The 14,746-nt window shown below is 32.4% G+C and overlaps 1 protein-coding gene across 6 annotated transcripts in view; it reads left to right on the forward strand.

Annotated features, from left to right (window-relative positions):
• Nucleotides 1-14,746, forward strand: part of STXBP5 (syntaxin binding protein 5) — a 168,306-nt gene that overhangs the window by 122,788 nt on the left and 30,772 nt on the right. For 2 of the 6 annotated variants that reach the window (XM_017650285.3, XM_017650290.3), the window contains exons 20-21: nt 5,232-5,291; nt 5,394-5,441. The exons of 2 other annotated variants lie outside the window; for them this stretch is intronic. In XM_017650285.3, the coding sequence (XP_017505774.1) occupies nt 5,232-5,291; nt 5,394-5,441 (108 nt within the window). The remainder of the gene's footprint in view (nt 1-5,231; nt 5,292-5,393; nt 5,442-14,746) is intronic. 2 more of the 6 variants (XM_037022011.2, XM_073219729.1) reach the window with 1 other exon arrangement.

Raw genomic sequence — 14,746 nt, forward strand, 5'->3', positions numbered from 1 at the left:
TCTAGCATTTACACATTTTTAGAGAAAGTATATTTTATTCCTTGACATTGGATCCGGTGGTTTAGTTATCTGCAATCTTGTGTAGGCACGCCTGGCATCTTCTGGGAGAATAGTCCTTGAATCCTTGAACAATGTCCATTTGAGTCTTGTTTTGAAAGATTTTTAACACTTACAATCTAATGGTGACTGTAGACAATTAGAATAATTGTAGACTAATGATAATTTATTTTTGTTTTTGATCAGTTATATCTGATATAATTTTATAGCTATATTGCCCATATATATAAGGTATTGCATGACCTATGTCTTTATTAATATTTCAAAGGAATATTACTTTTAGTATCTTTTGAGTCTCCTTAAGATTAAGGGGATCCTGAATATATATATATATGTATATGCATATGTGTGTATGTGTATATATATATATTTTAGTGGATTGAAACTCTGCCAATCTTTAGTAAAGTTAACTTCATAATTTTTACTACCATATTAAATTATTCTGGCTGAGAATTTTCATCAACTTTTTACTGGAAAAATTGTTCTTAGCATAAAGTAACACTGTTCTTAGATTTTGATCCATCCATAGCTGCTTCTACTACATCAGAAATCATTTTAAGAATGAGAAACATTAAAAGTACTTTTTATTTTACTCCCACATATTTTAGTTTAGCATTTTATTAGATCTAGGACTATGAAAGCTCTTATGATGTTTTCTTTTTAAAATAGCACTTTCCTGATAGTGCACAAGTTAATTATTTCTTGCTTAAAATATATCTACCTTTTGATTTTCTGAATCTTTAAGTTTCATATTTAAATTCCCTCATTAAGACTAATAAACCATATGGAGCCATAGGAATCACTGACATAATTAGCACCTAGTATTAAAACTGAACATTGATAGAATAAAGTTTGAATGACTAATATGGAGCATGAAATTGTATTACCCATCTCACAGCACTAGAGTTATTCTGAAACTTGGAGTTATATTTTAATTGCATATATCTAATTATATATAACTGTATATATAAAGTTATATAAATATAAAATATTCACTGTTCTGATCTTCTCACTTTCCCTAAAGCCCATGTGGATGCAATTAATATATTGAGGCTATATGCCAAATTAAATAATTTGGACAGTTAATATATTTTTAATATACTAAATGACCATCAGAAGTGTTTTAAAAAAATGCAGACCAAATAATTTAGTACTCCTTTTAATCCTAAGCCAAACTTTCAGTAGATGTGTACGTATAGTAATTTAGAATAACCCAAAAAGAAGTGATTATAGATCAATATACAAGTACAGCTGACGCTTGAACAATGCAAGAAATATGGGCACCAGCCCCCACAAAGTTGAAAATCGTATAACCTTTAGCTTCCCCAGAGCTTAACTACTAATAGTCTACTGCATATAAAATAGGTCAGTTAACGTTAGGTGCAACAAAGAATAGAAAAGTAGAAAAGAAATGGGAGGATTATAGGGTCCAACAGAGAAAAGAGAGTATGTAGAGGATGAATTAGTTGCTCTACCAAACCCTGCTGGGATTGACACCTGCCTGCAGGCGTATCAGGCCTAGGGTGGGAGGGGAGTACTTTGCAGGGACAAAGGTATCCTGCCTCCCTCCTTTGAGTTGCCTCATGTGGGTCTGTTCTCCTGCTCTCCTCAGATCCTAGCAGTTCATTCTGGTTCATTCTAATCTAGATACTGGTAGGTTAGCTCAGTTGATTAGAGCATGATTCTATTAACACCCAGGTTGTGAATTTGATTCCCTTATGACCCACTCTACACAACTTTTTTCTTTTTTCCTTTTCCTTTTTATCAACCACATCACCCATAGAATCTGCTGCCTTAAATCCAATAATAGATAATGTATATTTATTGAAAAAAATCTGCATGTAAGTGGAACCATGTAATTCAAATCCATGTTGTTCAAGGGTCAAGTGTGCATTTAAATCTAAGTGTGCAAATATAATAAGTGCATAAAAGTTAAAACCGTACAAATTATTCTTCTTTGTACCAGAGAAACTCAGCCGTCATTCATTATTTTGAAATATGTTGTGCTCTTTGGTCCATGTGAAAAAACAGTATGGTATTAACCTGCAGAAATTTATATGACACTAGGTATTTTATTATTTCTCAATGAGTTTGAAATGCAAAGTAAAAAATGTTACCTGAAATCATTAATAAAACAAAAATTCTTATCTTCAGTTATAAAACTCTGAAGGTTTATTTAATTTATTTAATTTTGTCTTTGATTATTCTCTGAAAGACGTAAGAATCCTCTGTAATCATATCCATTTGACATATCAGAAAAGGCTGCTTTTACAAAAAAACAAATCAAACTTTAGTAGATAGTAGTTGTGCCTGAAGCATGTTTTGTGTAACAGGAAATAGATGTCAGTCATGCATAGGTACTAAGATGTACAGTACAAACTGCAATAAAATTCCAGAAAGTTACCCCTTTTGCACTATGTTCTTAGTTTGTATCTTTCGCTACCTGTCCATTTTTAAATACTTAATAGTAATTTTTACCACCTATCATGGATCAGTAGTCTTACTCTTCACACAGCATTCTAATAAGGAAATAAAAGAATGAATGGTCATCATTCCTCTTACCAACACATGCAGATTCTACTAATTTAGTATGGTCAAAAAGGAAAAATGGATGGGGTCAGTTTGCAGTGAATTCGAAGAGCAACAAGGGGATCATGTTGTTAAAACCGTGAAAAATAGTAATTAAAACACAAGCCACAAATAAATACTTTCTGCAGTGTGGTGGGATAGAAATATATAAACAGTTAAAGATGATACAGTATAGATTATTAAAGCCAATACAGTTAATAGAATACTATGTTTGTGTTTATGAGAGAAAAAGAAACATAAGTGGGTTGGAAGTTCAACTGATTTGCTCATAAATACTAAGAGAAGGACCACTAGAACTAGAAATGAAAAATAGCCATGTGGTCTTTATCACAACCATTATTTACTCAAAATAATGCATATAAATGGGAACTTTTTTGGAAAGGTTTTATATTCCATAATCAAGATATGTCATCTAAGCAATTTAGCTAATCAACATCAAACCTCTATTCAAAAGTCATCCTTAGAAAATCCAAGTAATGAATATATTTTGCCCTTTCCATTTCCTTTTAAATGAACCAATAGTCTCTCTGATATAGACAGTTAATTCTGCCATCCTGAATTAACATTGAAAATTATTTCTGCTATCTCCATTTGATCTTTATTTCAAAGAACTCAGATTGCTTCATTGAGCACTTCAATAACTTTGGAATTTTTTTTAGAACTTCACTCAAAAAAATGTGTGTGTGTTAAGATGATAAAAACATTTGGTGGGTTATTTCAAAATAAAGAAAACCCAGGAGTCTACGTCCATACCACCCTGAACGTGCCCGATCTCATCTGATCTCAGAAGCTAGGCAGAGTCAGCCTTGGTTAGTACTTGAATGGGAGAAAACCCAGAACCACACAGACCATTAGAAGTTGCCATGTACCCTAGAAAAAACTTAAAACTGTAGATATTTTCTGTGTTTATTTAATCATAGTAATTAGGTAAATGTATTCAAGTAGGATATGCTAAAAACATCTTTGGAACCTTTTAAACTATCACAGAAGTCATGACAACTATTTTATCATAGGCATTTTCAGTTAGTAGAAAAATAAGTCTTATTTTATTTACATTTACAGCTTACGTTGCCTTTTTTATGTTGGAAATGCTAAATATAGTTTTACATTTAACTGTGTGTATATTACCTTGCTATTGCTCTAATATGAAATGTATCTAATAAAATGACAAATTTTTATACATTCATGTGGCTATTTAGTATCAGAGATGATGTGATATTTTAACATATTTGACATCATAACCATTATCTTTTTAAATTAATTATTTTTATGTGAAAAACAAGTATGCCTATTTCTGTTGCTGAAAATGTTACTGAGCTCAGTGTTACTTATGTGATTTTTTTGATGTAGAATTTATTAAGATCTATAAATGCTATTTAGCAAAAACAACATGGTTTTAAAAAAGAATATTTTAGGACTATTATAGAAGTAATTGGCTCCTGCCAGTGTTGTCAGGTTTCACTTAGAAAGTACAATTTTTTGAGGGAAGGGGAGGTCAAATTTTGACCTCATTTTTTAAGGTTCAGTACTTCCACTGGGATAAAGAAAGAGAAAAAGCACAGAAAAATCTTTTTTTTTTACTTCCAGTTATATTATAGGTACTTGTTTCTAGCAGAAAAGCTTTATTCACTCAGAAAATGTTTACTTAGAGATTCTTACATGCAAAGCACACCACTGAATGCTAAGGGGATACAAAGGTGAATCAGATGAGGACCCAGCTTCTCAGAAGTACAGTCCAATGGAAAAGGTCAGATGGGTGTAAATTTAAAATATAAGGTATTAAGTGATTACCGTCATAATAGAAGTATACAGATAAATGTTACAGGAATTCAAAGGAGGGGGAAGTGAGTTATAACTGGGAAGATTGTGAAAATGTAATGGGTGAGATGTCATTTGAAATGTGCTATAAAGAATAGTTTGACTCTAATAAAGTCATTAACTAGAATACTACTTAAGATTGCATTAATAAAAGGTTTATATTAGAAATTAAAGAAAATACTATGAAAAATTAGAGACACCTTTCTTAAAACTCAATACATATTTAACATACCTAAAATTATAACTATCATTCTCAGTATTTCAAAGATCTCTGTGGTAGTAGTAAAATTTATATGTGATTTTTAAAGTTTGTGTCTAGAAATCTAACTCCGAAGTAAATTTTTCCAGTATAGTACTTGCTCAGGATTCTGAGTTGTAGATAAATCTTATTCAGTTACCTAATACCAAGAATTTTTACTTCCTTTCATAAACAATTAACTGCTTATGTTTTTCATCATCTGTTTTCTGACTTACAATATATAGCAAGATTGCCAAGTGGTTGTAACTTATAGAAAAATTATTATATGTTAAAGTTAATATTTGTGTATACTGGTGGTTGGTCCTCTGTGAAAGATAATGCACCACTGATTGCTATTCTTACTGTAATAGTATACAAATTGTTATTAGTTATATATATGACATTTTCTTGTGACCAATAGTATGAAAACTTGTAGCAGTTACCAAAATTACTTTGTTTGTACTGTTCACCGTGTGACAGCTCTGTGACTGACTGTGTGCCTGTTCCTCCATTGTCTTCGTTTGTGTAGGTTCTTCATCACCACACAATTCAGATGATGAACAAAAAATGAATAATTTTATAGAAAAGGGTATAGTATCTTTATTTTAAAGTATTTTCTTTTAATTATGTTTAATTCATTTAGTTTTCTTTGAATAGATTTTGACATTTTATATCAAAATATTATTTTCAGTGAAGACCAAAAGCAGAAAGTTTTCCAAGATGGTAGCCAGTGATATAGGTAGGAAATAGACATTTCTATTTTGTTTCTAATCCTTGCTGTATGCAATGCTAACTCAACAACAGAAAATTATCAAATGCATTGCATTTTGTATATATTAATTTGTTGTTCCTATGCTAAACAATAATCTTTTGGGCTGTTGTCTTCTAAACTCATTGGGCAATAATTATTAAAAATCAGTTAAATTGGGGTTGCAGTTCTTCCTCTGACTTACATTGTGAATTATTCTATTAATTTTTATTTTTAAATAAAGCAGGGTTCAATTTATGTCATAAATAGTATAATTTTATACTCCCAAGTTTGAAATGTTTTTTCCTTTATATTTTTTTGGTTTTTGTTAGTTATCATTTTAAAAACTGAGACACACAGCAGAATGCACTTTTTTTAATAGTTTTACTTGTATTTTTCCTACCTTTAGTCCATCCTCCTCACATTTCAAGACCCTAAATTTCAAGGAAATTGTTCTCTAAAAGATTGACTATTTTAGTCTGTAATGTCTCAGTGAATTTTTTTAGGTCATCCACCAAATAAAAATGAATAATGGGGAATATTTTCTGTTAATCCTTTTGACTGTCTTTATGGATGTACTTGAAATGAATTACTCAGCCCAAGGTCTTCAGAGCTAAAAATTGGGGACAAAATATATAATCAGATCTTGGGGACCTAGTCAAATTCTAAGTCATTTTGATCATAAAAATTTGAATATTCTCTGAAGGTCTTTAAAGAATTAAAAAGACTTTCATAAAAAGAGAATAAATTTAATCTTTGGTTTAAATCCAAAATTTTTATTACACTGTTATTATGTTATTTATTTCCCCCAAAATTCCCACCACATGATCCTTGAATTGTATTAAATTAGGTGAATTTCTAGGCAACTGGAAGAGATTTACTTTTTCAACAGATAAAATTTAATATATAGTAAAATTAAATTTCAAAAATTCTTAGAAGTAGCATCCATATTGTTTCCATGCTATAAATTGAACCCTGTTTAGTCATATTAACATTGGCTGACTATTAACCCCTCTGGTCATTTTTTAAATAAAGTGGTTTATTCTTGGGCAAATCGATTATTTACCTCTTTGTGCTAATGGTTTTTTTAGTGAATCAGTTGGTAATAGTTAAATCACTTTAATTATGTACTAGCATGATAACATAATATTTTCCAACCAATTTCCTTTATAGTGTATTCTGTCTTAATCATGCTTTAGAGGTTCTTTTAAGATGGTCATAAAATGTTAAAACTTAAAATGGACTTTGCTACATATAGTTCACCAAAAAACTTTTAGAAATTACCTAGGAATTTTACCTTGCATGCAAAGGACTTTGTTCATAATTTCTGTGAATAATTTGTCTGATTTTTGATCCTAGGGTTATATTTGCTTTATTAAGTGTATTGACTATAGCTTCCTATTTTTTTTCTGTGCTTTGAATAGAATATATAACATGGAATATCTGAGCTTGAGTATTTGAAAGAGTTCAGTTAACAGATTTCTTAGGACAGAACATTCTTGGAAGCATAGTTCTTTGATAACATTCTTGCTTTCTTTTTGTGTTATTGGCAAGTTTTTCATTTTGTCATGCAAATTTCCATAGTTATATTTATGGGAAATGTTAACTTCACTCAATTTTTCAAACTTATGTTAGTTACACAAAATCATTTTACGTCTTCAGAAACCACTGTTAATATCTCCTGTTTTATATATGATTTTGTTTGTTTTCAGTTGGAATTTTTCAGTGTTTTTTAATCCCAAGATGTACCACAGGCATATATAGAAATAAATCTCACTTCTCAATTTTTTCTTCATTCAAAAGCAGACTGCCCCATTTTAGACTGTACAGTTTTTGCAGTTTAAAAAAAAAAGTTTATCTTCCTACATTAATGTCTAGTTTTGTAATAAGAATTAGCATGATGTATATTGAAAAACACATAAAATGTCAATGAAACACTGGAAAATGTTCATAGTATCTCCCCTAAGACCTCTCCGTCAACACGTGTTCTGTATGAAGCTTAATGAAGTCAAAAGTGCTAAGGATTCCTTGGGCATTCTGAATTCACTATGTTTCTGTCATCCAATCCTGTACTTGCTCTGAAATACCTTGAACCTCTCTCTTCTTTAACCTACAAACGTGTATAGCTTCAGCTATAGTCCTTATGGAGTGGCCTAGTAAGGCAAGGCCTAAGAATTAAGCCTGGACCTTCCAAGGCTGGCGCTCGTGAAGAAAACCACCTTGTGTGGAAGACTGACTGCATGTCTTTGATATATTTATGTATTGTAAAATGATTGCCAATAAAGTGATATTTATCACTTTACATAATTATAATATTATTGTCTATATTTTAAAATAAGAAATGACTGTTTTGGCTTGAAAACTTTATCCCTGAATTTCACCTACTCTTTGAAAGTAACTGCTGCTGGTGTCATGTTGGGCAGGATAGGGGTGGGATGAGGGGTGTGTATTAAAGTACTGTACCTTTGTTACACAGCTAGTGAATGACAAGAACCAGGGTTTACATCCAAGTAGTCCAACTCCATTGTTAGCCCTCTTCACTACTGTACCAAATTATCTCTTAAGACAGTTTACTGAAGGCTACAAAAATTAAAAATCCATTGTGTGATTTGTAACTAGATAACCTGATTATGGCCCTGTTCTATCTGCAGGGTAACCTAGAGAAAAAGATCTTGTATTAAGTGCATTGTAGCCCTACATTACGGATGCCATCTTAATATCCATCACCCAAACATAATATACAGTGCCTGGGTGTACCTTTCTCAAAGACTGAACTTGAGGGAAAGTAACTAGAGCAAACAGTAAAGTCCCCTAGCCCATTTACCAAAAGCATCACTTCCCTGTTTCCTAACTGACAACTAACTCAGGTAAATGATACTGACAATGAAATCCGTGTTCAAAAATAAGAACAGCCTAAAAAGGCGGTCTCTAGTCCTTGTGTGTTTAATAGCAAAAATACAGCAGCATCCCTAAAGAAAGATAAATGAGTGCCAACAAGTACAAAGTTCTTTGTTTTGCTTGTTCATACCTTATGGTTAATATTTATTTGTTAGTAAAATTTTAATGACCAACATTTCCAAAATCAATAACTTTCCTAGTAGGGTTAGTAATTTCCATAAATCATTCCATAAATGAAGATTGGTTATCAATTTCTTATTACTATTTTATAAAACTTAGGAAGTATAAAATTCTATAAAGTTTTTTGTTATCTTAAGTTTGTGTAAAAGTAGTCCTAAACTATGTGCCTTTCTTTAGTATTAATCAAAATTTTCTTTGTATCCTTATGAATAAAATATCTAGATGCTAGCACTGTTTGGTAGATCTTGAAACTACATGATTAACTGCTTGTAAAGATTATCAGTTCTATTTCATTATGATTCTATTTCACTCTGAAAGTATATTTCTACCTGGATTCTGTAGTCTTCAACCCTTCCCATGTCCCATGTTACTACTAGTTTTCATATAGAAGGAATGATTACCAAATACATTACTTGAAGCTTTGAGGGGAAATATTAGAGATTAAAGAATAAAGATTCAAAAGTATAGTGACTTAATGAGTGCTGTGTTAAAACAAATAGAAATAATAGCTCAATTTTTAATCAGTACCTTCTAAGTTCTAGATACTATGCTAGATATTTTTCATATGGCATTGTTAATATAGGGAGGATTATACCTCCAAGGTCCTTCCTATCTCTCAAATTTGGAGCTAGCAGTTACTTGGGTAGTGATTAATTTTCTTTCTTAGCAAACAAATGAAGTAGTTTTTAAGACAATTTAAATGAAGATAATGTTCATTAACCTAAGTGCTGTTTTCATTAGTTATCTTATACATGAATCCCAATGATTCCTTTTTAAATTCAAGTATCCTAGCACAAATTAAATGTTCTGAGTCATTATATTCTAAATCACTAACTCATTAAGTCCACCAATTTTAAAGCAGATTAAGTTTCTTGGTTTTTCAGTTAAGAAACTAAGCCTCGAAGAAGTTAAGTTGCATATCCAAAGTCCCATGGTAACAACATAGTCAGGACCAGAATCCAAGTCCCTTATTCTTGTTTTAGCATGTCCCTACTCTAATATTATACAGTGTCTTGTGCTGTCTTCTCAATTTTTTTATATTTACAAGTTGAAAAATAAATCCTCAGAGGTCCATTTGGAGTTTGCCATATGAATGAAAAAGTTACTATCATATTAAGTAGAATTTTAAGTTATAAAATTGCTCTAATTCATTATAATGCTTAAATTGCGACTGATAATTCTACCTTCTGTTCCCCCAATATTCAATCTAAAATGTGGCTGTTACATCTATATAGAAGTCCATCTTTATATTTAATCCATAATATGGCTGTTGAAAGATAAGAGGCTCACCTTGAAAGAGATGAGTCATATATGTAGTAATGCCTTTTTTACAGGTAAGTTTAATATTTCCTACTTGGCAAGATTACTGCTTTGCCTTAATTGGCAAAGAACTAAATTTCAAACACATACTTTAAAACCATTATACAAGTATGAGTTCCTTTAATGAATTATTTTTCCTTTTTAGGGTGACTAAAATCTGAAGAATGTGGCATATTGTGTTTCAAATCTTAATTCTATCTCTGAATGTATTTTCTGTCAAATTTCATAATAAAATCTGCTCAGCAAAGTTTGCTTGTGTTTTATATCCCAGGACTTACTGTGTATGCATTTGTCTCTATAGAATCATCTTTTTATTATATTAGAAGGATATACATGATCTTTCCAGAAATTATTTGCTCTTTGTTTCTTGATGAATACAAAATTAGTCCAAATTATAGTTACATTACTGAAATAATTATCAACTATTCTTTGAGCTGAAGCTGAACTATTAATATGGCAATTTATATTTTACCATTACTTATTGTTTTAGTTTTCTAAGGCTGCCATAACAAAATACCACAGACTGCGTGGCTTACACAAAGAGAAATTTATTTTCTTTTTTTGGAGGCTTGAAGTCCAAGATCAAAGTGTCAGCAGGTTTGGTTTCTTCTGAAGCCTCTTGGCTCACAGGGGATCACCTTCCTGTTGTGTCTTTGCCTAGTCTTTCTTCTATGTCTATGCACTCCTGGTGTTTCTATGTCCAAATTTCCTCATGTAAAGACCAGTCAGAATGATTAGGGCCCATCCCAATGGTCCCATTTCAACTTGATCACCTTTTTAAAAACAGTTTTCAAATAAGGTCACATTCTGAAGTACTTGGGGTTAGGGCTTCAACATATGAAATTTTGGGGGCCTTCACATATGTTGTCTGTTATTCTGTAGAAAATGGTCTTTGAGATAGATGTTGCAGAGTTTAATGATGGTACTATCCTAGACATTAAGTTTTATGAATTTATGGAAAGCAAATAAAGATAGGAAAAATATTGAATTCAATGCTCTAGGAGTTAACAATCTTACAGCCAAATTTTTACCAGATAAGTATTTGTATCTCTTTTAAGATTCCTCTCCGTTTAAAGTAATAGTGTTTTGTATTTACAAAAAGTCATCTTTTTTATTAATAGGCCTACATTTAATTTGCCTCTTTTTTTCTCTTTATTTTACTTCATTTGTGAAGAAATTCAGCTTCTTTCTTCCAGAGAAGTAAAATTCCAATGCAGTTTTTTATTCATGCATTTCCATGTTTATTGAACAAATATTAGCTATTATACACATACAGAGATGCAGTATTTTGCAAAATAAATACTGTTCCCAAACTCATGGAATTTATATTCTAGCATGGGAGGTCATTGGTAAACAGTTCTAATAGCTATTAAAATAATGTGTGACAATAAGAGAGTTTCTATTTCTTCTTCCACTTTCTCCCTTGGATTCCTTGTCATATCCTAAACCTTATTTTTAGTCCTTAGTATTCTGGTTGTTTCATTTAATATGCATATATTTTCAGGATTATCCTTGAAAAGATGGCATTGGATCTCTCTCTTCAGTGCCAAGGAAAGTGATATTGTCACTTTATTCTAATTATTGTACCTCTCTCAGTATAAAAAAAGATCAGTTTTCTTTTTTGGCATCTTCATACTGTCATAATAGTAAGTCCTTTTACCTTTTACTGTTGGCATGCTGTTTAGTATAAAAGCCACATTTTAAAAAGCAGAAGTTATAGTTCTGTTTTCCTTTCTTTTAAGCAACCTTCCTTAGAAAAATAAAATGTGGAACACAATGGGTAGGAAAAGTAAAGGAAAATTACACAGCATCTGTTTAATTTCAAAGAAGCAAAAGGAAGCTCCGTAAGTTTCTCTATAGAAAAACTCTACAAAGATTTCTACAGTTCCAAAGAACTAAAAAGTATCAGTCATGAAGAAACTGTCATCTGTGGTGTAAGAGTCCCAGCAATCCCTGCCTTGAAATTTGCTTCTCTTGAATATCATGCATCTTTTCTTGGTATTGGAACTACCACTGTTGGCATGATTGTTGTGATCTTGTGTAGATTCATTATTCCTGCCAAGTAAAAAGCAGCTTTTTACTGCTTACTCCGCCAGCCATCTTGAAATTTTCATTCAGTTTTATAAGAGAGAGCAAAGACTCAGTTTAACAGCCTGCTGAAACATACCTCCAACACTAGTTTTCCTCCAATTGAAGAAACTACTATCATTCCTATTGTTTCTGTTGTGGACAAAGGCATAGAAAAAAAGAGCGAGTTAAACTCTCTAGTGACACAGGATCTCAAAGCAAAGAAAATACTGAGTGCAAGAGGCAAGAGTTGAATACAGAGTTGAAGAGAAAAACAGCTTGTCTCCTGAGAACTCTTACAGATTCTTCAGTTTGGAAGCTTCAGTGGAAGTTGAGTAGCTTCAAAACACGAGCAGAAGTTTCTTTATAAGTGCAGTGAAATAAGCTGACAAGGTAACTGTGTTGGCAAATGCTTCTGAGACTACTGAGAAGTAAAAATACGAGTATCAGAAAATTGCAGGATAAACTCTGCCACCACTTCATCACAAAATTATACCAGAAGACAGGGTGTTAGCCAAGAGAACTGGGGTCTCGAGGGTGGAGTTCCCTCCCTTGACCCTGCCTTCTAGGAGGTGGACTCAGCAGGCCTGAAAACAAGTATATTCCCCAGAAGTCATCGTAAAGATGAAAAGATACAAACATCTATTCTGAATTTCAACTTTAGACTTTAAATGTGGGACTTAATCTCCCACAAAAAACAACTGCAAAACTAGTCAAAACGTGAGACTCTTGTTTCCAGGAACTGAGCAATAGCCATTCCAGGGCTGTAATTCTAGTGGAAAAGGGAAGGACATGAGGTGAGCCCCACAATCTCCCAGCTTTCTGCCACACAATATTTTCCTATTGCACTGCAGGGCGGAGAGAACCCAAGTGGGTTTGTGGTGTCATCAGGCTAAGGACTGGAGTTCTGTTGCTAAAGTGACTATAATCTGTGAGGCTGCATACTAGGGAGGAAGGAAGTGCCCAGAGGGGAATTCCTAGAAGTCTGTGTGGGGATTCAGTGCAGTACCTTGCCTCAGGTTGGGCTGCGTGTGAGCTATGCAGGACTCCACAAGGCCTAGTAACAACCACCTGATGTGAAGCCAAGAGCTGACCGGTGGTACCAGTAGTCATGAAATGCTGGGGGCTGTTGGACTTAGACCTTGCAGAGCACCTTGGTCATTTTATTGATACCCCAAGAGAGCCACTCCATAAGAGTAAGGACCACTTAGCATAAAAGGACTAAGTTCAAACTGAAATAGACACACACCCTAACAAAGAATAAAACCAAGTCTGATAAAACCAAAGGGATCCACTAATAATGGCAGAACAAAACTCATATCTATTAAGGTTATTGATAAATCCAGACTACCTTACAACATATTATCTACCATGTTTAACATCCAGTCAAAAGTTCCTGGATATGTGAAGTAAAGATTCAAAATCAAAAGTAGAAAAATGTGACCCATAATCAAGAGTAAGAGAGTCAGTAGAAACAGACCTCAAGATGACCCAGATGTTGGAATTAGCAGCCGAAGATTTTAAAGCAGCTACTGTCATGTGTTTAAGTACTGAAAGGAAAAAATGGTCATAATGAGTGAACAGATGCAAAGTATCAGCAGAGAAAATAGAAACATTATTATGAATAAAATAAAAATTCTAGTACTGAAAAGTTCAATATGTGAAGTGATAAAGTCACTGGATGGAGACTATAGCAGAAAGGGGTACTAAAGACAGATGAATACGAATTAGTATGAAATGTCAAGGATTTAAATCCTTCTTCCCCTCCCTGTTCCCTCCTCCTATCCCTTTTCCCATGATCATCCATCTTAAATAGACAAGTTACATTCAAAGGTGGGTGATAATCTGGCTTTAGATTTCTTGGCTACACTTAAAACAATGAAATAACTTGAACTTTGAGGAGCTGTAGCTATGAGCTGGAACTTTTACTTATTGCCAGATTTTCTCTGATGAATGTTTTTCTTTGTTTTCAGCTAAAAAGAACTTGTAAAATATTATGCCTATATGCCTTTCTTTTAAACTTAAAAAAAAAAACCTACTTAAAGACATACTTTAGAAGATGATGGAGGTTGCAGAACTTGTACTGGCCATGACAGTTCCCTGTGGAACTCTCTCCTAAGGGAGTAATCCAAGAGAAATGCAAATATGTATATACATTTTTTATTTCTATATATATTGGAAAATACCTTTAGTGTTCATACAAATAAATATGCAGCCATTAAAATACACCACAGTCGATATAAGGAATACTTGTTTTAATAGTGGAAAAGAGCAGAATACAGATTTGCCTATTATGGTTCATCTCAACTGTATAAAAAATGTGTCTTAAAAATGGCAGAAAATGTGTAAAAATATTGCCTCTTGGTTATGGGCATTCATGATGGCCTTATTTTCTGTTTCTCTACATTTTCCAAGTTTCTGTAAAGAAAATATAATTTAAAAAAAACTAAAGGTTAAATATATGTAATGGGGAGGACAGTAAGAAAACATATGTCTGATATTGCCTGTGAATTTATTCATTGAGACTATGTATTTTTCCATCTAAAGAGAGTGAATTTTGAAATATTTTGGGAGGAAGATAAGCATTATCCCGAGTGAAAGATCCTTATACAAAAGTTCATACCATAATTTCATTTATATGAAGTTATAAAATAGGCAAGACTTGATCAATGAAAAGAAAAAAATCCTCAGAGCAATGGTGATTTCTGGGGATGAGGATAGGAATTGACTGAGAAGAAACTGATAAAGTTCTGTGTCTTACCATCTGAGTTATAAGGGCGTATACATTGTCAAAACAGTGCTTGTATGTTTAAGATTTGTGCATTTGTTTG

Source organism: Manis javanica, chromosome 13, assembly GCF_040802235.1.
Source record: "Manis javanica isolate MJ-LG chromosome 13, MJ_LKY, whole genome shotgun sequence".
NCBI lineage: Eukaryota > Metazoa > Chordata > Mammalia > Pholidota > Manidae > Manis > Manis javanica.